Here is a 21,124-nt window from a genome sequence, read left to right on the forward strand (position 1 = left end):
GATTTTTCTTTCCGAAACATTCATGTACCTAAATATTTAATATAAATGTTAAAGAACCCGGTACCCCTTAAATTTGTTTATGTTTAGTAGATATTTAAGTTTACTTTTAAATTATCACTAAACATCAATTAGCTTTATGAGTTTTTTATGGATTTTATCTTAGTAAAGTTAAAGAACATAGAAACTTAAATTTTAACGGTTCTACAAAATTGAAATGAAATGTTATTTCTACACCAATGAAATGTTATTTTTAAGAAGTTTGTATTTTATTACGTGTTTAAAATTTTGTTTTTATTTTTTGCATTTTTCTTGTGACATGGATAGTTCAGGCCACTTTTGTAGACCATTTATTATCTGGATTTGCGTATGTTGGCAGCGCTGACAATGCACAGCAATTTGCCTTATCTTGTGCAATCTGGCTTTACTTGACAAATGGGCATGCTATCGTATAGTACTTCTGTAATTAGTCTGTGCTTTGTGTGACTCCAGGTATTATAACATTTTATTGGTTGCCTGTCGTAAACGGTACGAGGTCAAAGCGTGCAGTGTGAATACTGTGATCAATAGGATGCTGCATATTCGATGGAGTTCTTTTTAATATATGTCTCCATTTATTTTATATTTTCATTTTCAAAAGGGGTTCCAAACATCGTGTAATTTTTTATAAAAATAGCCAAGAAGTATACCTATCTTAGACTTCAAAAGCAGTAAATGTGTATAAATTGACCAAAACTAAAACATACTTAAAACGAATAGAAGATAAAAATATATAGGTACGAGTATCTTACGCTCAGTTGTTTTGTGCGGAAAGCGAGTTACTGAAAAATAAACTTTTATTAGGTAGGTAAGTGCCTAAATTATTAATAAAAGTAATGACTCGAAAATGGTTTTAATTTATTAAATATGAGGATGTATTTTTTCACTCTGTAGTGGTACAACATGATTATAACAAGAAATAAAATACGATTGCGATATTAGTTGTTAACACATACATTGTGTGAAATTATAAAAACCAATAAGCAATAAAAGTTAAGTTCTATTCATCTATAGAATTATTTATTCGTGGCAATGGCTACTTGAACATAGAATGTAATATGTAAATAAACAAATAAAACATGATATTTTAATAAAAATACTGTTCCAGCATACACATTAACATTCTAATCGGCCACATTAATCGTGACTACACATATAGAAGTGCATAAATGCTAATAACTAAAGACATAAAATCGGTGAAGGCTGTTTTAAACTTATCTAGTATCTTTAATGTAAAGTAGTAAACACATCTACGTTATAATGTAGATACCTATCAACCAACATAATGAGACAAACTACAACTTTAACATATAAAATGTAAGGTATATTCTCCGTGGTCGTGTTTGCTTTTGTTGTAGTTTTTGTTCGTCTTTAGGTACCTATATTGTGCTTAAGGCCCGACAACAAACTTGCAACTTTGGTTTCTCATTTTGAATTTTATACCTTAAAGAGATAGCGATATTATCGAAAAAATAAATACAAATTCATTAAAAAAACCTGCAAGAAGATTAGCGGTACCTAAAGCAAAGTAATGTGTCATCCACGATCAATAGTGTAGATTCATTTGTGTCATATTTACTGCAAAACTAGTTTATTTTAATAAATATATCCCCTGGTTAATATAGTTTGGCCGGACACATTAAGGAACGTGTCCAGATAGCGTCGATATTATTCTTCGAGTGACCGTATAAACGCGTATAAAAACGTCGGACGTCTGTTACCAATCACATTTCCTAATCTCCGGATACAACACGACGCACGAATTATAAATGGGTAGACTTGGCCTATTAGTTTATCTGCGACGAGAATAATATTAACGAAACTAACATTTAAACAACATACATTTTAACATGTGGTTGCTTCTACAGAGTATTAAATTGAAGACTCTTTTAAAAACATTTTTTACGCGGTTAGACAATTTCGTTTAAGTAGGTAAGTACCTAGTTTAAAGTCCTAGAAAATGATAAAGGTGAGTACTTTTTATCCGGTTTTCCAAAGTAAGATACCAAATTACGAGCATTAAGAGTACTTGTACTAAATTTTCGCAGTCACGTCAAAGTTATAAAGTGTCATCAACGCCATGACAAAAATTGCACGTAAACAAACCTGACCAAAACCACGACTTGATATGAAGTCGTGGCGCGTGGGGCACGAAATGTACTGACTTTTCATCAAGTCAATGGCGGCGAAAAGGTTAACGAGGTTTGAATCCTTTAGAAAATAACCCTGAAGTGAGTGTAGACGTTTTTGTAAGCGTTGTTGTAAAGCAGAAATAAAACATCAATAAATGTACTAACGCTACATAAATTAAATTAAAGTATTATAAAAAAGTAACACAAAATTATAAAAAAATAACACCTGTTTAACTTAAAATAAAACGAACAAGTACTGCCAATATTATTCTATGACAACAATATCGTGGGCGTTAAGACCGGCACTTGAATTGCAAATATATTTTTTCGAAGTGAGACGAGAAAATCGAAGGAACAATACGTTGCCAAACTTCCTTTGTTCCGTATATGAGAATACCTATAATATACGAGGAGGCGCCGAATTATAGAGCATTAACATATAGATGTGACAAATTGTATTTACTAAAATAACTTAAATGGAAATAGCGATACCCAATTGCGCAATTGTCAAATATCAATTTTCTCTTCTATATTTCTTATACATACAAACCTCATAGAGTAAGCCATTTTAAAGATTACCTTACATGCGTAAATCATTGTACCTATTGAAACATCAAGATGTTCGTAAAATAACTACAAAGATTATCTTATTACAAACATACATAATAGTAATTATTTGAAATTAGGAAAATTTCCTTTCTAAAGAGCTCTAACAATGTAGTAATATTTCTTTTGAATACATATTGCAATAAAACGTAAAGGACTGAATGAATAAAAAGGTATTTAGGTCAAGGTGTACGTGCAAATGCCCCATTAAAAAGTGTTAGTAACGCTCCAAGTGAATAAGCTCCAAGATCATATAGGTACCTATCTACAATGACAAGAAATTCAATAAATAGGATTCATGTAATACCAAAAACAAAAACCTTTTTACACCTTAACAGAGATATAGTTTGTCTTATACCTGTTGCTCTTTTAACTTGTTCGTAAACTTAAGTTTAAAAGTCATAATATTTAACAAACTGTTTTCAGTTTTTCAGTAGTAGGTGTTACACTAAAACTCACATCTGAGTTCTACTTTTATTTCAAGTTAAGTGAAAAATTTAACTCGTCTCTCGTCTAGATCACGTTGCTCTGTGGCCGGCTTATGGCGAACACACCCACCGGCGAACCCACGAGCCGAATTACGGCCGTCGGACGCGAGTTTTTGTCCGCGGCAGTGTCAAGGACGCTTCTGTTGCCACGTTCCGAATACTCGGTTATATTTAACGTGAGTTAGAGAAAGAAGCTATGCTTTTTTGTACATCTGCTTTGAAATGGCTTCAGTTGGGTATTTGTTTTTTGCTGCGGTCACGTTAGAGGCGAATTTTAGTAAAGTTACTTGTCTTCAAATCTGAACAGCTCCAATACGAAGTATAAAAGTTAAAGGGAGGGGAGGAATTGGATATAGGGAATCGAATGCCTAAAGGCAAGCTGTATGTATATACATATATCATATATATATATACATACATATACATATATATACATACATATCATATCATATCTTTTTGACAGAGAAATCTAAACCGTGAGACCAGCTAAACAGTGAAGCCATAGATCGAAATAAAAACGGACTAATATATCAATTGCATGCATTAGCAAACTGAAATTAATGTTACGTTGTTAGATGTTGTGTTGTATACGAAACAAAAAGTTACCAAGGCCTCCGGCTCCGGTGCTCATGCCCAAGGCTGGGATCGAACATTCGCGGCACACGCCATAACTACTGGGCTACACGATCACCCGAATATTTAATAAAATTATTTATTATTCCCAAGTTGTGCATGCATTAATGTTAAAAATAGTATTAAATTTGTATTGGCACTAGCTCTAGTTTTAGAGTATTTCAGTATTCCGGATATTGCAAATCTATCACTGACTAGACGTAAACGCATCCTCTAAAAAGTGTAATGGCATCATGTTTAATGTTGTGTTCGACCAAATAGCTGTTACGACTTGGCTCTGTTTCTGGTTACGTTTTACGTTCTGCCTGAATAATTCAGTTTCATGTCACAACTTTTTGCATTGAAAGTAGTTCGAGTTAGTTTTATATTTACTAGTATTTTTTATTAAACTAAAAATATCTGGTAAAAATGGGGCTGAATATTTATGTTATCTGATCTAATGTTCTTAAGAGTATTTACTCAGTATTCATACAAAATTCAATGTAATTGGTATTCGTACAAAATCACCAAGAAGTAATGTAAAACCGTAACATTCTATTAGTTTAATAGTGTTCCAATTAAGTGATATCGTTAAAAAAATGTAACTGATATATGTAAACTGCTTTTAAGTTATTTTCAAATTTCGGAACGGCTTCTTAATTACGCTTCCAATTCTAAAATCGATCGATTGTCGTTGATTGAATGTTTACAACCATAAATAAATGGAGGTGGTCGTTTGATTAAGCAGATCTTCTCGATTCGATTCGATATTATTTGCATTCCATCTTAATTAGGCGTATCGAATCAGTAAACGTAGCGTTAAGACATTCATAGCCTTTACTTTCGTTGTGATTTATAAGGACGTTTGGTACCTATTTTTATTGTTATTAATTAGAAAAAAAAAACAATAAAACCAACAGTGATACCTACATAGAATAATTCTGAAACTTGAATAGGTAACTTTAAAATCTATACACCAAGAATTCTCTAAGAAAACAAAAAAAAACAAAGGTAGTAATCTAAACAAAAAATAAAAGCAACTGCCATCGTCCGTTATTCTGCTTTAACTACGACGCAACTTTCATCGCACTTGCAAACAATCGAAGCCATAGAAACTGTGAGGATGATTGATGATAAACCAATGTTACTCCTAAATTAACGTCAAGTACCTATAGGTCATTCGATAGCAATAGCTTGGCGTTCACAATGGAATATCACGCTGAATACCTATACGCATCATGTCCCTGCGTAAAAATCTGCGAATGAAAAAAACATTGTTTATTATCAATTTAAACATTAGCGTTTCGTTCTCTACGGCGCAAACGATTGGTATCTTGGCTAGGCCCCCTGTTTCGATGTTAATTGTTTAGTGCGTGATGCGTTTTGTCACCTACTGCATTTTTCTGCGTAGGTAAACAAAGTGTGGGTGATCTCTAATCTAAGTTAGTTTATTGAGGAGGATTTAGTTTGATGGATGCATTGAACGGAATTCTCACATCAACATCGTGCGTTATTTGACAGTTATTAATGGTCGTGTTATTTACCTTAAAACGCGTCAAAGCGTACAGTATAATATTATTACAATCAGCACTATTGTAACTAAACAATAGGCTCATGTTTTGGTCTCCATTTTATTTCGCTTAATCGGTTTGTTAGAGCTCATGTATTTTGTTTTGGCTGTAAAACGGTTTTTGTTATGCTAATCTTATTATAATGTAATACGATTCGTTACACTATTTGAAGGAAAATATAATGAGATGGCTTGTAGTGTGGCATCTGTTTCCTTGGAAAGCTATGAGTGTACATTTTCAATATCAAAGAACAGTAATTAAATATAAATTTACACATACTTAAACGCACCTTATACGCATTGACTTGGGGGAATAGAAAACGCCAATCAAAATGTGACTTTTCTTTGCAGCTGTCATCCCGCTAAGTCCATTAAAAACGACGAAACAACTGCATTAAAAACAAGGAAAGAGCTTGCAGATAGTCTCCTCATATTTACCTTACTTACCTCTTCATAAACTTCATGTCATTAAATTGAAAACCGAAATTCCCTGGCAAAGTGTTACCTAATATACCTAGAAACTGTATCACGTTTTATACTATGATATGATACAACTTTTACGCCGACGGTATTATGTTTACCTATATACACGCAAAGGAAAATTTAAAGCTAGCTGTTATTAACTTCCTTTCCACGGTGTTGTGAGCCGTCAACAATATTTACATTTTAATTTCATTGTGCTCATCTGTACGTGTCGGTGTTGACTCGGTGACCCAGTTCGAACCCCGCCCTAGCCCGTCTGATTAATGGGACTCGGTTTAATTGCATTATTCCCGAACAGATATAAGTACTGTGTTAAAGTATTTTTATTAATAAAATTTTGGATAAATAATACACCATCACCACATCATAGCACTTTGACATAATTAAAAAAAACTGGAAATGTAACCGATTTGTTACATATCTTGGCAATAAGCAATTAAATTGCTTGCAAAACAATGAAATTGTCAAATAATAAAGTTTCCTACGAGGCTACACGTGTAAGGATGAATGAAAGCACTACAAACTGAAGTAATTAATTTCTTTTTTATTCATAACTCAAATGTGAATTGTCGTGATTAATTTACCTATAAAAAATAAAATAGAGATTACGAGAACGACTATAGAAACGAGAGATACTTGCGAAATGGAGTTTCCAGATGAAATGAATGAAAAAATGCTGTAGGTAGGTAAAAAAGTAGGATTAAACTCGTGGTAAACCGCGTTACATGCCAAAGTGATAAATCCTACACCACAAACATTGTTTATGTTCTATTATTCAAATACATAGTAATGGTTCATTTCAATAATTCTCTAGCTGTATGTCAATGGAACGATGACCAACTATGGTTATTAGAATTGAATAACTCAATCCTGTTGTTTCATTGAAAAGCGAATTGTGAAAAAAACAGATGTTTGTGTTTTACAAGTTACTATTTTATTTGTAATTTAATATTGTCTATGACAAATTGCGGTTCTATTTTACCTTTGTAAATAGTTAAGGAAACTCGGCCTACTGTGTGCTATGAGTTTATTGCGATGGACCTAATTTTTAGTGTTCCGTACAAAGCTTTGTTCACGGAACACTTATATGGGAACCCTTCGGTCTTGCAAATCGGTTAAATGCGTTTTTTTCAGTCCGTTTGACGGTCAAACGGACTGAAAAAAACGCATTATCAAACTTTGACGTAGATATTTTCAAACTACTTGACGAGTAGAGTCAGGGATGTTACACGTGCTAGATAACTATTACCATAGAATATATACTAGTACTAGCTACAGAAGATTCACTCCCTAACAAACTACTACTACTACGCGCAAGGCGGCGCAAGCGCGTGCAGGCGTCCGTTCCATAGCGGTGTGCGGCAATTACTATGGCAAAACCGCAAAATTGAGGCGGCCGCAGGTACTTATAGCGACGCGACGAAATCGCGGAGTGAGACACACCTGCTATTACTAATTACTACCATCAAATCATCATACTTACACACCCACGCAAGGTTATAAGACAAAACTAACAAACACCTTTTTATTATTTATATATTACTTTATTGAACAAAATAAAAAATAAGCACCTGTCAATATTTCAATATCTTACATAAACAGTTTACTTAATTCGTTAAAATAACCTGTCAAGCGACTTCAAGTGGATGTTACAAAAACCTCCCATTTTTACTAATTGCCTACAGTTACCAAGTAAATAAAATACTCGACTAAGCACTTACCGCTCGGCCTCGCTAAAGGAAGCTCGTAACCTCGTTCCGAGCTTTCTGTCCTTGGCACTTTAATGCGCTTTTAAAATACGTCGGTGTTAAAGTTCCGTAACACATGGGTGCTTGTAAGTTTTTCTATCTCTAACCTACATACTTACTTAACCTTTGATTGTTGCAACTAGCCCTTCCTCTCGACAATTATTACAGGAGAATTTAGACTCAATAAAAATATGTATTAAGGCCGTTCCATCGGTTCCAAGTGTCAATTTTGATCGAATTTTGTCGATTTTTATTTATTTTAAAAACTTTACCTTACAATATCGAAATTCGAAAGCTATGAAATTACTATTTAAGTTAAGGTTGTTTTTTCTTCTTTTTTTGTTTAGTATCACATAATAAATAACCGAGTAAAGTTTGATTAAAAGTCCGAGTTAGAGGTTACTTTGGGAATTAATTGTATCAAGCGAAGTGACATAATTCGTGTATCGGAAGCTATGTTATTGAAGATAATGTAGTCAAGAACTACATATATTTTTTCCACGTCCACAAATATCAACGCCTCTTAGAAAAACATGATCATATAAGGAGATTTTTCGCCTTCTGGCTCAGGGAACCGTCCTAACCAAGCATTTAACTTTCTTAATAGCTTTGCAAATCAATGAAGGATAGACCAATTGATATTTAACTTCTTGTCTGTGTATGTTAAGGATCCTGACCGAGATTTTAGATTTTTAGTCATCTTTTTGCATTTTTTTTTTTTTTCGAGAACGATTTGTTCTGCTTACAAGGTTTAGACCCACTAGGTATTTTTGAAGACCACACAAATATGAAAAATTTAAAATGTTATTTGCTGGAAATAATTTCAAAACAATTTGTTTTGATTGTTAAGTAGCTACAATCGTTATTTAGTTCACCAGTACTTACAAGTCACAACACCTTAAGGTGCACGATCGAATCCTACGCACACCGGACGCATAATTTTTCATTTCCCATAATCGGTCGCGGACGTCCTACTAACATGTTTGCATCGTATCGGTGCCTACGCGATTGGCTCCGAAAGTTTGAACACCAATGGACATGGTAATTATACGCTTGAATAAAAAATATCAAGTAGGTACGTAAATGGGGGATTTGTGAGTAATTAAGTAGGTTTTTGCCCAAGGTGTTAATATTAATCTACGATCAGGTTATTACAGCTTACAAGATTAATTCGGTTACCCAATGAATCGTTTTTGCAAATCTGTGAATTTATCCAAACGACCTTTCATTAAGAAAAATTTAATAAGACGTAGTTACATAGTTATTAGTTTTATTTTATTTTATAGAAATATAAATGCTTTCTCAATAAACAATATTTATCACTACCATACATGCCTATTTCAAAACCTATTAAGCTTGCGTTTTTGTGTTGTGTTGCCTTAAAAATAAAACAATAAAACTGTAAGTGTAGGTAGGACAGGTCTTACTGTAAAAAAACCGGACAAGTGCGAGTCGGACTCGCGTTCCCAGGGTTCCGTACATTACACAATTTAAACAATGTATTTTTTATATGAAACGTGAGTGTCTTTAATAAACCCGACGGGTCGGATCAAAAACTAAGTAATTAAGTCCGACTCACGCTTGACTGCACATTTTTTTTCAAAATTTTAGACCCAGTAGTTTTAGAGAATGGTCATTTTTTGCCTATTTTCTTGAATAACTTTTGAACTGTTTATCCTAAAATTAAATATATATATTTGAGATTCTCACAATGATCTCTTTCATGTGATATGTAACACCGATATAGTTTGAAAAACTTTATTTTTTAATTTTCTCATTTACCCCCCAAAAGGCCCCTATGTTTAAAATTCATTTGTTTACGTTACATTTCCTTCTTTGGGTCACAAACTTACATGTGTACCAAATTTCAACTTAATTGGTCCAGTACTTTCGGAGTAAATAGGCTGTGTCAGACGGACATACAGACAGACGCACGAGTGATCCTATAAGGGTTCCGTTTTTTCCTTTTGAGGTACGGAACCCTAAAAAAAAACAAATATTCTACGCCTACGCTCCGTAACGATTTAAGTACACATGGACAAATGAAACCTTCCTTATATCGTTGAAAGATGTACCTTGATTTCAAATAAATTGGTGGGCTTAATAAGGAGCCATTTGTTAAAGCATTCTAAATACCGTGGGAATAAGATAGCTACTCTAACAATAACAATTAATTGACTGTTGCTCAATTGTTTTATTTTTAAGTAATTTGGAAGTTAACTCTGTGGCGTGTTAATTATGCCATAAGTTAACACCAAGTGGCGTTTCTTGGAGAGTTCATTGGAATTATACTTAATTACTGTCATTAATTCTATAGACTTGTTGTAAGTGTAAGTAAGTTATTAAAAGCTAATTTGTAATGGGATTGGATTAATCTCTCGATTAGAGGATAATGTTTGCAGTGGCTAGGGCCGATTGCGACTTAAGAAAAAAAATGTGAACGTGATATGGGTACCATTATTGTAATAATATAGCAGTTTTAAAATAAAATAATTTCATTTGGCATACTTTCTAATAAATGATGAATTTACGGCCGAGCAATGAGTGTCACTAACGTCTATAGTTTTTAGGGTTCCGTACCCAAAGGGTAAAAACGGGACCCTATTACTAAGACTCCGTTGTCCGTCGGTCCGTCCGTCTGTCCGTCTGTCCGTCTGTCTGTCACCAGGCTGTATCTCATGAACCGTGATAGCTAGACAGTTGAAATTTTCACAGATGATGTATTTCTGTTGCCGCTATAACAACAAATACTAAAAATAGAATAATATAAATATTTAAATGGGGCTCCCATAGAACAAACGTGATTTTTTGCTGTTTATTTCCGTAATGGTACGGAACCCTTCGTGCGCGAGTCCGACTCGCACTTGGCCGGTTTTATTTAATATTTTCCAGTTGATCCATGTCAATGTCACCTAATTACATGTATCAAATATCAAGAGCCCAAAAATTACTCGAGAAAATGATCAAATAAGTATCATTATCAAAATATATAGTTACTTTCAAACAATAAAATTACCGAGGGAGCCTATAAATGACGCATTCTTACAAAACTCTCCCCTCTTTCCTTTGTGTCTTTGTTACCGACGCACAAAACTTGACCTGAGGGGTGAAAACGCGCAGAAAACCTGAAAGCCACAGACTAAAAACGCCGCACATCATAGGTAGGTGCGTTTTTACTCGTAAATGCTACTCTGTGAGCAGCTGCTACTAAGTTGCATCTTACAACATTTTATACTCTGGATGTTGATCTCTAGAACTATTTTTGTAGATATTTTTAATTTACATGAATCAAATGATCGTAAACGCAACTGAAATACGTAACAAAGTAAGCGCTCCCTCAATGTATTTGCCAATGTATTTGTATAAATTTAAAAACTGTAATTTGTTTCCTTATTCAACAAATAAAAAATGAGCTTAGAAAGTGGCTCTATCGTGGCAATTATAGCGTCATTTGTTATCTTGTCATTTGGTGATCACTAGTTTCCCATGATCCATCTGACCGGCTAGCATGAGTTCCGTTCTTGCGCGCGACTCCAATGACTCCATACATCTTGCGCGACTTCAAGTATGGACTCACGCGCGAGAACGCGACTCATGCTAGCCAGTCTGGTAGTAGATTTGATCAAAGCAGATTTGACGTTTTACTCACAGTAATGCGTAGTCTATTTGATGGTGCAATTTTTCCTCGTCCGACAACGTAGTCGGGTTTATGATCAGTAAGCAGCCGCTTTACGACGTCGCAACTATGTTTGTATTCAATCCAGAGAGTGCATTTTCTATTTTCACACATTATTTACGTATAAGATGAAGGTGAAGCAGAATTTATGAGTATACAATGTATACCCTAATTTATTAAAATATGTATAAGATTTCTACTCTATAGACCTGTTCATATAGGTATTATAGGTACATTAAAGTCCTCGAGTGAAAAGTTACTGTATACCTAAGTAAAAATATCGTGACGTATAAAAACTATGAGATTATTCTATTAGAAGCCGTAAAATTGTACTATACATGTAATAGACTTATTTAAATTTTATACAAACATGTTACCAGGTAAATATATGTATGTTTCGATTTGGTTTTATGTACATTGTTTCGGTGCGTTTTCCTGGTTTGTTTATTTTATGCATCGCACGATTATACAAATATACCTAGGTACTTGAAATAAAATAGAGATTTGTATAACAATGTAATCGACTAGCTGGTCTATAAAGCAAGTAGCACTGCGGAATATCAAACGATCTTGTCTTTTACGTTTATTCAATGCTTTAGCGCCAATGGGTCGAATTTTAAAATTGTTTTATACATACGACTTATTTTCGTAATCATACGATAGGTATCTGCCTTTTTAGCACTAGCTAAGGTTTATAATACATTGTAATCGCTTACCAAGCAAGTCAAGACGATCAGAATAAGTGCGCTGTTTTGATCACATGTAACTGCTAATGGATCTAAAGGGTCACGAAACACTAGTACTCCAAAACAGCCCTCGGCTCGACCAAATTATGGATTTGACATTACTAGTAGGTAGTACGTTTCGTAACAAATCGAAAAGCACTGTAAGTAATACAAAATCAACATTAAAAATTTACAGGAAGAAATTGCCGCTTATCTACGGTTATTTATTAGTAGTAAAATTAATGTCGGAGCTTTCCCCGTTGTTTCGAACTTTATGGACTTTTGCCCACGTTACATGTTTGCTCAGTTGTGTTTTTATTTACTCACCAAACAACTAGTCGTTACTCGATGATGTATGAGATTTAATATTGCGTAAAATGTTTGCGAACGTCCTAGAGGCAGCGAGTTTTGGCAACCGAAAGTTAAACAAGGTTTCATACAAAGTTCAATTCAATTCGGTTCTTGTCTGTTTGTCTGTTTTAATTTCTTGTCTTTTAATTACTTACTTATATAACAATTCAAGTCTTGGAGACCCTTTACATCTCTAAGGATAATTTGATGATGTGATGCTAGTGTGATGGGGACCTTTGGACCCGGCATGGCTCAGAACGGGTTTTAGTTTCAATTTTTTTGTATTTCTTGTATTATAAAATAAGATTCCAATATTGCTTATTGCTATTTAAATGTACAAATATACTTTTGATATTCATTTGATGATCGTTTTTTTATTATATATATTTTATCTCTAACACCTAGAGACCTTTACATCTCTAAACAATTTTAGTACTTGTCTGTTGTTTGTATATTTTTTTATTAGTGTTTTTTGTGTAATTCGACATTTAGGGAAAGGATACATCTCTAACAAAGTATCTAATAATTGCTTTTTGTAATTTTTGTTTGTTTTTATTGCTTATAAAAAAATGACATGTAAAAGTGCCCCTGTTGCCTATTTGCTAAATAAATGTTTGATGTTTGAATTTCGTTGAACACATTTTATCGGGTTCTGGGTACCTGTATGTTCACTCTAAAAATATTTAAAACATTGCTAATGTTGGACTATTTGACGTGGTAGAATGGCAAGTGAGACTTTACTACTTATTAATTAATTTATTAATTTGCTCTAAAGTAATAGGTACGCAATAATTTTATTAATACTGTCACACATAACACCTGCCTTTTTTATTTTATTTTTGTTACATTCTAAATATTATTACTAATTACATATATATTACAGAGATTTAGATAATAGCTATTTACGACTATCTAAATCCTTATAATAACATAATAACAATAACTTACAAGAAAAATATCAATAGGTGTACATATATATATATATATATACATAGGTAGTATTTGGAACAAATGATACAAGGAAAATTCGACTGTGTCCACGTTAATTAAAATAATAATTTACACTCATATGCTTGCGGTTTTCGTCCACTAAAACAAATTCAGTAGATTCCAAATGCATCCAACTACCTAAAGCATATATTTCTGTGACACATTATCCTCCGTCGCGCGCAGAATAAGCAAACTCGCCGCAACTAGGTTACAGCTCAGTTCTTTATTGTGTTTACGTGTCTTTGATATGAGATAGGTATCATAGGTATACAGATATGCAGCAGGTCAAGGCGCCGGACAGCTTTCAACGCACCTATATATGGAAACATTAGCTCCTGTTTTCGCTAAGGATTTTTCGGTCACGACTTTAGACCTAATTTCCACATAATAGCTCCTTAATCTATGCGTGTCCTCGCATCCGGATTACAGCCTCGTGACAATGAGCGACACGGAAGAGCCGAACGCGTCGTAAAAACGCGCTTAATTTCAATTTTATGGGGCACATTCAATTGTGGCCTGTAAAAAAGCGTTTTATTGGAGTCGCATCCTGGCCCCGAGGCCGCGATGCCCAGATAGCCCTAATTAAAACCCGACGCGTACTCTTGCGAATGAACTTGCAAAACAAACTCCGTCCTCTGTTTTACCGAATTGTTAACATTTGATTTTTATGGCCAGAACAGCGGCCATGTGGATATTTCATTACTATCACTTACAGAATTACTGTATTTTTGAATATACTTATACTTACAGTTATTGTAGTGACTTTATTTTAATTTGCCTCAAATATTTGTAATAACTACGCCCAGATTTAATAAAGATTTGACTACACAAAACCTGCTTAATAATTTACCTTCCTCAACATTTTCCGTTTGTCAACTGGTTGGACGGGTGATTAACCCAAATATTTCTTTCATTTCAGATAGACCCGCGGCGTGCAAAGAAGACTAAAGTGCCATTCAATCAGTTTACCACACAGTGATATTTAGCCTTAAACTAGCGTTAGTGTCAGTGATATTAAAGTGTTAATCTAGTTTTACGAACGTTACCAAAAAATCAGCGAAACTGGCTCCTTACAAGGATATAATGAATCAGTCGAGCATGAGTGCCGTGCCGACGATAAAGTGTGAAGAGGTAGCGTCGCCGGTAGGTGGCGCTGTCGGGGCGGACGACCCAGGTGGCGCGTACAACCTGAGCGTCAACGTAAACCTCAGCGCGTCCGTCATAGGCCTCCTCACTGCGGAGTCTGCGAATACAACGTTGCGGACGCCGGAGATCGTGAACGATCTCATCACCATGACGAATCCTCTGGACCAGTACAACTACAGTGAGAAGACGTCAGGATTCAAGGTAATTTCAATAAGTTTAACATTCGCATTCGCGCTTAATTTGCAGTCTTGTAGGTTTTTAACACCTAAAGTAGGAAAATTAATCCAATACAAGTCCGGTTTTAAGCTACGTTAGTACATATTATTACTGTTATAATTATCCAATTAAACCGTATCGACAACCAACAGTTACATTAAATACCGATTAATACGTTTTGCCGGGAACGGTCATATATATGTGTAGTGTAGGTACTTATAGGTATTTATATTATAATACAACCTGCCCGTATAAAACAAAATAAATATGTGCCATATGGCATGATTTTTTATAATTTGATATGGTTTAATTATTTTGCGACTCATACAGATAATATATAATCTGGCAACGAAACCAACAGAACTGTGACGTCTGTGACTCAGCACAGCACCCGTTCTCTATTATTAGCCCTTACATTGTGTTGAGCTATCAAAATGCAAAGAGGTCCCTTATCTAGTGCCTAGGCTGTCTAACGCATGCAGATGGACTGTTTAAATGCAAAAGAAGTGTTACAAGTATCTTGAACCTCTGCCAAGTAACAATCACATAACGTAGGCCAAGCGTCATGGAGAGAAGGTCCTAAATGACGGCAGTTTCCTAGGAAAATAGATCATATTTCTAAAGCGGGGACGGTCACGTGACAGCCATCACCACCCCTTTATAAACATTGGATAACACTGAGATGCCAACACGTTATGAGTTCATGCACCTTTTTGATGCATGCCGTAGTTCAATTTCACAAAGTCGCATGTGTATTGGAGTTGCATCAACATACTTCATTTCTGCAGCTGAGTGCAGCAACATACGTTAAGCAGACTCAATGGCGCCTCCGTACTTATCAGTTTATCTATATTTAGTTATCGTATAAATACACATTATTTGTACAGATTATCTCATACATGGAACTGTTGTGAATGAGTATAATTATGTATGGGACGGGATGGCGCATTCAGAGCGTGAAAGGACAAAGGGGACATATTATTTAAAATGTCATTTTGGTTCCATTTGGAGTCGACGCGTGTTAACTGATGATGATAATGTTTATAATGAGAATAAAATAAGGGTTCATTTAAACGCTGGTCGCTATTAAATATCCTGAAATTATCGTTGCGGTTAAAATATTTGAAATTAATTTAAGTGACAAAACCTCACGTTTCAAAACTTTTTACTCAACAAGTAGGTACTTACTCGTTGGGAACTAGCCGACTAAGTATTAGTCGTATTTGAAAAAAATATATATTTGTTTTATAATATAAATTGCTCATACCTACCCTTTTTAAATGGATTTGAGTTCAATATCAAAGTCTAAGATTTCATATACATAATTATATTCGCCTAAATAGAACATGATGAACCTGTCACGTAAAGTGAACATCAACCGGTCATGTGACTCATGTGAGATGTGTGATGTGAGAAAGCCACAGTGAACAATGTTGCATAAAAGTGAACCTTTTATAGATGGCAGTAGTTCATACATATCATGTTTCCAGTTATCTAGTAAAAAGTATAGAGGCATTCCAGAATAGTGGTCGGGTAGGTACGTGACGCTATTTTTCTTACACTTTATATAAAGCTAAGAAGCAGAAACAGATTTCTGCAGGTTATTAAGGTAGCTGCCATACGTCATACAGTAGACCTCCGATAGGTCCCCGAAGTAGACCTTTTTTGTACATGTACCTCACTTTGTGGAATGCCCTACACAATCCCTGCCACCACAATCAAAATCTACAATTTGCCAATAATGTGACTTGGGTCTTTGCCGTTCATATAGCAGACATGAACATTTTACTATTTTATATGCTTATCGATATTCGGGTACCCAGGCAAATTATCCTCGTCGTGTTTGGTCACGCTGCTACACCGGAAGTCGTTCCATTAGCTTGGACACTGAGACGCGGACAAAAAGGCTGAAATCCGAAACCACTGTCGTCCTATCCCATCAATTCTTGTAAAAAAGTCGTAGTTTCTTGAAGCCCCAGTTTAATCGGAAATAATTCTGTTGGAATATTTATATTGTTCACATACAAAATATCGGATACAGAAAATAATGCTTTCCAAATAAAATTCTGTTTTACTTAAACTTATTTTCGCTTCTAAACGATATATTGTTACCTAGCTTTTAACTGTATTTAATTTTTTGGGTATTTTTAACTGTATGGTGCACGATAAAGAATATTTACTTACTTACTTAAATGAGTGACTGGTCATAGTGATCTGGGAATGAATCCTGACACGAATGAGAAGGGAGGGATATAATTTTCTAGAAATCTAAATCCTTTGCGTCCCACTTAAACACCGAATGGTGTAGATAATGCTGTATATATAGGGTAGAGAAGTACTCCCAACAAAAATCACAATCAGCTAAATTGAAGAACGTCTTGTGATGTGTTTTAGAGTGCGAGCGGGAACGACTCCAACTCCTCTATGTCCAACGGCTCGTCAGCGACGTCGCCAGCCTCCGGTACTCCGCCCAGCATACAAAAGGTACCCTCACTACATTTTATTCTAATAATTAAACCTTCGAGGGCCTACTCTAGAGAGTCTAGTCGGTAGTGACCCTGTCTACGAAGCTGATTATCGCGAACATTTGTTTATAAATTATTGATGTTTTCTATGTATTGATATTTATACATATCTATCTATTAGGTAGGTATATACAAGGTGCCCTCGAGCAATCCGAGGGATTTTAAGCACGCATTTCTAAGGCCAAAAGAAGGAAAAAATGGTATATGTTTAGGTAAATTTCGGCGAAAAAAAAATTTTTTTTCTCGATTTTTGAATGTATTTATACATAAAATGAAAATGGTATTTGTAAAGCGTCGCTTGCTAAGTGTTACTTGTCACTTTTTGTGTTGTACCTATTTGGACTAGGTCCACATCACCATCAAAGGCGTTTTGCACTCAGTAACAATAAAAAGATGTTTTTTTTACTGGTTTTAACTGAAACTGGGCGAATTCCAGTAAAGTTTATAGGACATTTCGATTTTCTTTTATATCACCGACAGTATAAAAAAGAGTTGTTCACAAGTAATACTTAAGTGGGGACTTAGTTCACTTCAGCACCCCGTAGAGACAGTGTCCAAACCAAACACAGTAACAAAATTCTCTCGTAATTAGATTAATTAGGGACTAGCGTTTAAGCGTTTAATGAAACACAGTTCCCACAAAATAAAATTTTAGGTATAGCACTCTCTTATATACTTCTGTTTCTAATTTGAATTCGAATTAGGTTAATAATGAAGATTAATAGTTTAAAATCAGGATTGTAATGTAGGCCCTGACATAGTTTCTCGCCAGATGTACCTAATGAGTATGGATGCTTGAACTGGCTTGAACTTTCTGTGATTATCGTAAAATTAGTACGTTATTATTGTAAAGTATTATGTAAGTAGGTGGGTACTTACTTTTGAAATTTTACATTATCTACTGTAAGTTCCTAACAAGTGATAAGATTCTTGATATTTTTTATCACGTCCTTCCACACGGCCCTTAAGTTACTATATAAGTACTTTTTATCGTGATACTTAAAGCATTTTTAATTTTTTAACAATACTAAATAGGTAAGTTTACGAGTTACCTAAAACCGCGCCATCAGTATTCATTTTCGAGCACACCTACAAAGAAAATTATAATCGTATGAATTCTTCATACGATTTGAAATACCTTAGTTTACGATGCGCTCAGTGCTGGCTGCTAATTGCCATAACTTCGCACAAGGCTATCTTGTCGCACGTTTGATCTTCTTCATGCCGTGCCGACCGCTAGCTATCGCGAGATAATTATAGGCATATTAAAGTTAATTGTTAATATTCACGTTTGAAGATTTAATAAACAAATCATAGGCTTGTAGAGAGCTAATGGGCCAGTAATAGGTACTAAGTAGGTCAGATACATCATCTTCCTCGCGTTGTCCAGGCATCTTTTTTTGCCACGACTCATTGGGAGCCTGGGGTCCGCTTGGCAACTAGGTAGGTCAGATACTGACTTTCCCTAATAATGTGTAAAGTAAGTCACTGATCAGTAATTAAGTATAGGTAAATAGGTGTGATTTCAGTGGTGTTTTAGATGAGATTGGTGGCTGGTGCATGTGCACCTATAGCATTTGTAACTTTGTATTTGTTTATAACTAAACTGTTGTACAGAGAAAAATTATTTAAGGTCTTGCGTTTAAGATAAATGGCGTGAGTTGAATACCTTTTAACACCAGCCTAGACAATGAGCGGACGTTTAAAATATGAGAAAAATAAACAATTCTTCTCCACACAATGGTCATACTCGTACAGTTATTACAACTGTAAATTAATTGACATATTAAGATTATTATGGTTTTTCAATCAGAACCTTGAATTTATCCATTAAGGCAAATCATGAATCATACATTGCAAAGAAAAAATCACATTCATTGAATAGGTAATGACAATGATTGATAGATAATGTCACGCATAAAAACTGCTAATACATGTTGAATAAGCATTAAAATGGCACATCTACCTAGGGTTGCGGGATGGACATCCTGACAAAATATCTGGACAAAAAATCCTGACATGGAAGAGTCACAGCGACTTTAGGTGAACAATAATTATTGTTTGTTAACTCCGCTCATTTTAGTTGGTTTATGACCAAAACGACAGAAATATATACATACGTTCCTACATTAGGTAGTTAGCTCTACTAGACACCTATAGATTTAATAAATCTTTATTGAAAAATAAATAAACACATAACATCTATTATGATATAATATTTCGGTAGATGGAGATAGCTCCATCTCGTAATAAAGAAGTCTAAGAAATAAAGTCTGTATATGACCATCTCGACAAATAAGACTTTCGATTGAAAGAAATTGCTTAAATTAGGTCATCCATTTGAAAGCTTTGATGCTACAGACAGACGCCGATACACGTGTTAACTTATAATACCGCTTTTTAGGGTTCCGTACCCAAAGGGTAAAAATGGGACCCTATTACTAAGACTCCGCTCTGTCTGTCTGTCCGTCTGTCACCAGGCTACCATGATACCGGATGTTCTAACTCTAGCAAGATTGCGACAGTGTTTTGTTTTGCCGCGAAAATTCCGGGCTCTGCTGACATGTGTTAAAATTGTTAAATATCAAACGGTGTCGTCAACGCCATCTAGCCGAGTATAGGCCAAAGGTGTGGCGCCATCTATTCGAGACTTGACTCATGACTTTTTTTTGATTTCCGAGGCACGTTTTTTCCTTAAACTTTATTTATCTTATACGGAGTTACATATATATGTCTGGTATACTGATGTCTGCTAACCCTAGTCTCAACCAACTCTGTTGTGCATCATTGAAAAATGAGCTTTATTATAATAGACTTTAGAACGATGACTATTACAAGATAGCTAAGCTAGTAGACCAGCTTAGTGATATTATGACAATGTTATTTGCATACTCAATGTCCGGGTCTCGATGTCCTTCCATTGTTGGTCGGATAATAATCATGCAGCATTTTCTTTTTGAGTGGGACACGCAATTGCTTAATCTTTTATCACGATTTTGCCTATTCATTGATGAGCTATACATATGTTGCATCACATGCTTTGAGTATAATTTTAGCTGGCAAGACATGAACAATATTTGCTAATGTAAATATATTCATGCTTTACATCAAATTTTAATTAATTACATTAGATATAAATCATCACGTAACATGAATTTTTGCATTTAAATTTAATAGAATTGAATTTTTTAGCGGCAAATATCTTAAGATGTCAACAATAAAATTATTTGTCAACGTATTTTTGGGCCTCCTTGTATTTATTACAATAAAAGGTACCTACCATGATAGCTTTTATGTCCGTCATTATAGCATTTGTCCCATTTGTGCAAGCACTAAGACACTACGTGCTAGCAAGTGCCGAATGCTGTCCTTAAGTGTCTGCAGCTAGCTCGGCCGAATTTCACCTTCCCATACAAACGGTTTCGTTCTCAATTTAAAACTATACGTGTTGGATTGTAATGAAACATTGCACATACAATGACACGTTATATTTATGCCTGTAGGCTTAGCACATGATTGACGCGACAGTATCTCGCCGCGAGATAGACTACCCGTCTTTTACGGTGACTACCCGTACCCGACATAGACTTATGTCGCGGCGAGATACTCTCGCGCCAATCATGTGCTAGCTGAGATTAGTTTATATAGCCCCCTTATAAAACAAACGAAATATCGAGCAAAAACAAGTTTTGTTGAAAAACATAAATTCGCTGTATTTTTTTAACTATGCAGCTATGGTATCTGAAGCTACATAAACTAATTACAGGCATAGATATACCTTATACTATTGTAAGTACAAAGTTTTAGAGCAATCTAGCTA

General features: G+C 34.8%; 1 protein-coding gene across 1 annotated transcript in view; it reads left to right on the forward strand.

Moving 5' to 3' along the window:
• Positions 1 to 21,124, forward strand: part of LOC134747833 (activating transcription factor 3) — a 69,459-nt gene that overhangs the window by 38,815 nt on the left and 9,520 nt on the right. The window contains exons 2-3 of the mRNA XM_063682474.1: positions 14,337 to 14,764; positions 17,174 to 17,263. Coding sequence (XP_063538544.1) covers positions 14,501 to 14,764; positions 17,174 to 17,263 — 354 coding nt within the window. The 5' untranslated portion in view covers positions 14,337 to 14,500. The remainder of the gene's footprint in view (positions 1 to 14,336; positions 14,765 to 17,173; positions 17,264 to 21,124) is intronic.

The sequence above is a fragment of the Cydia strobilella genome, chromosome 15, assembly GCF_947568885.1.
Source record: "Cydia strobilella chromosome 15, ilCydStro3.1, whole genome shotgun sequence".
Taxonomy (NCBI): domain Eukaryota; kingdom Metazoa; phylum Arthropoda; class Insecta; order Lepidoptera; family Tortricidae; genus Cydia; species Cydia strobilella.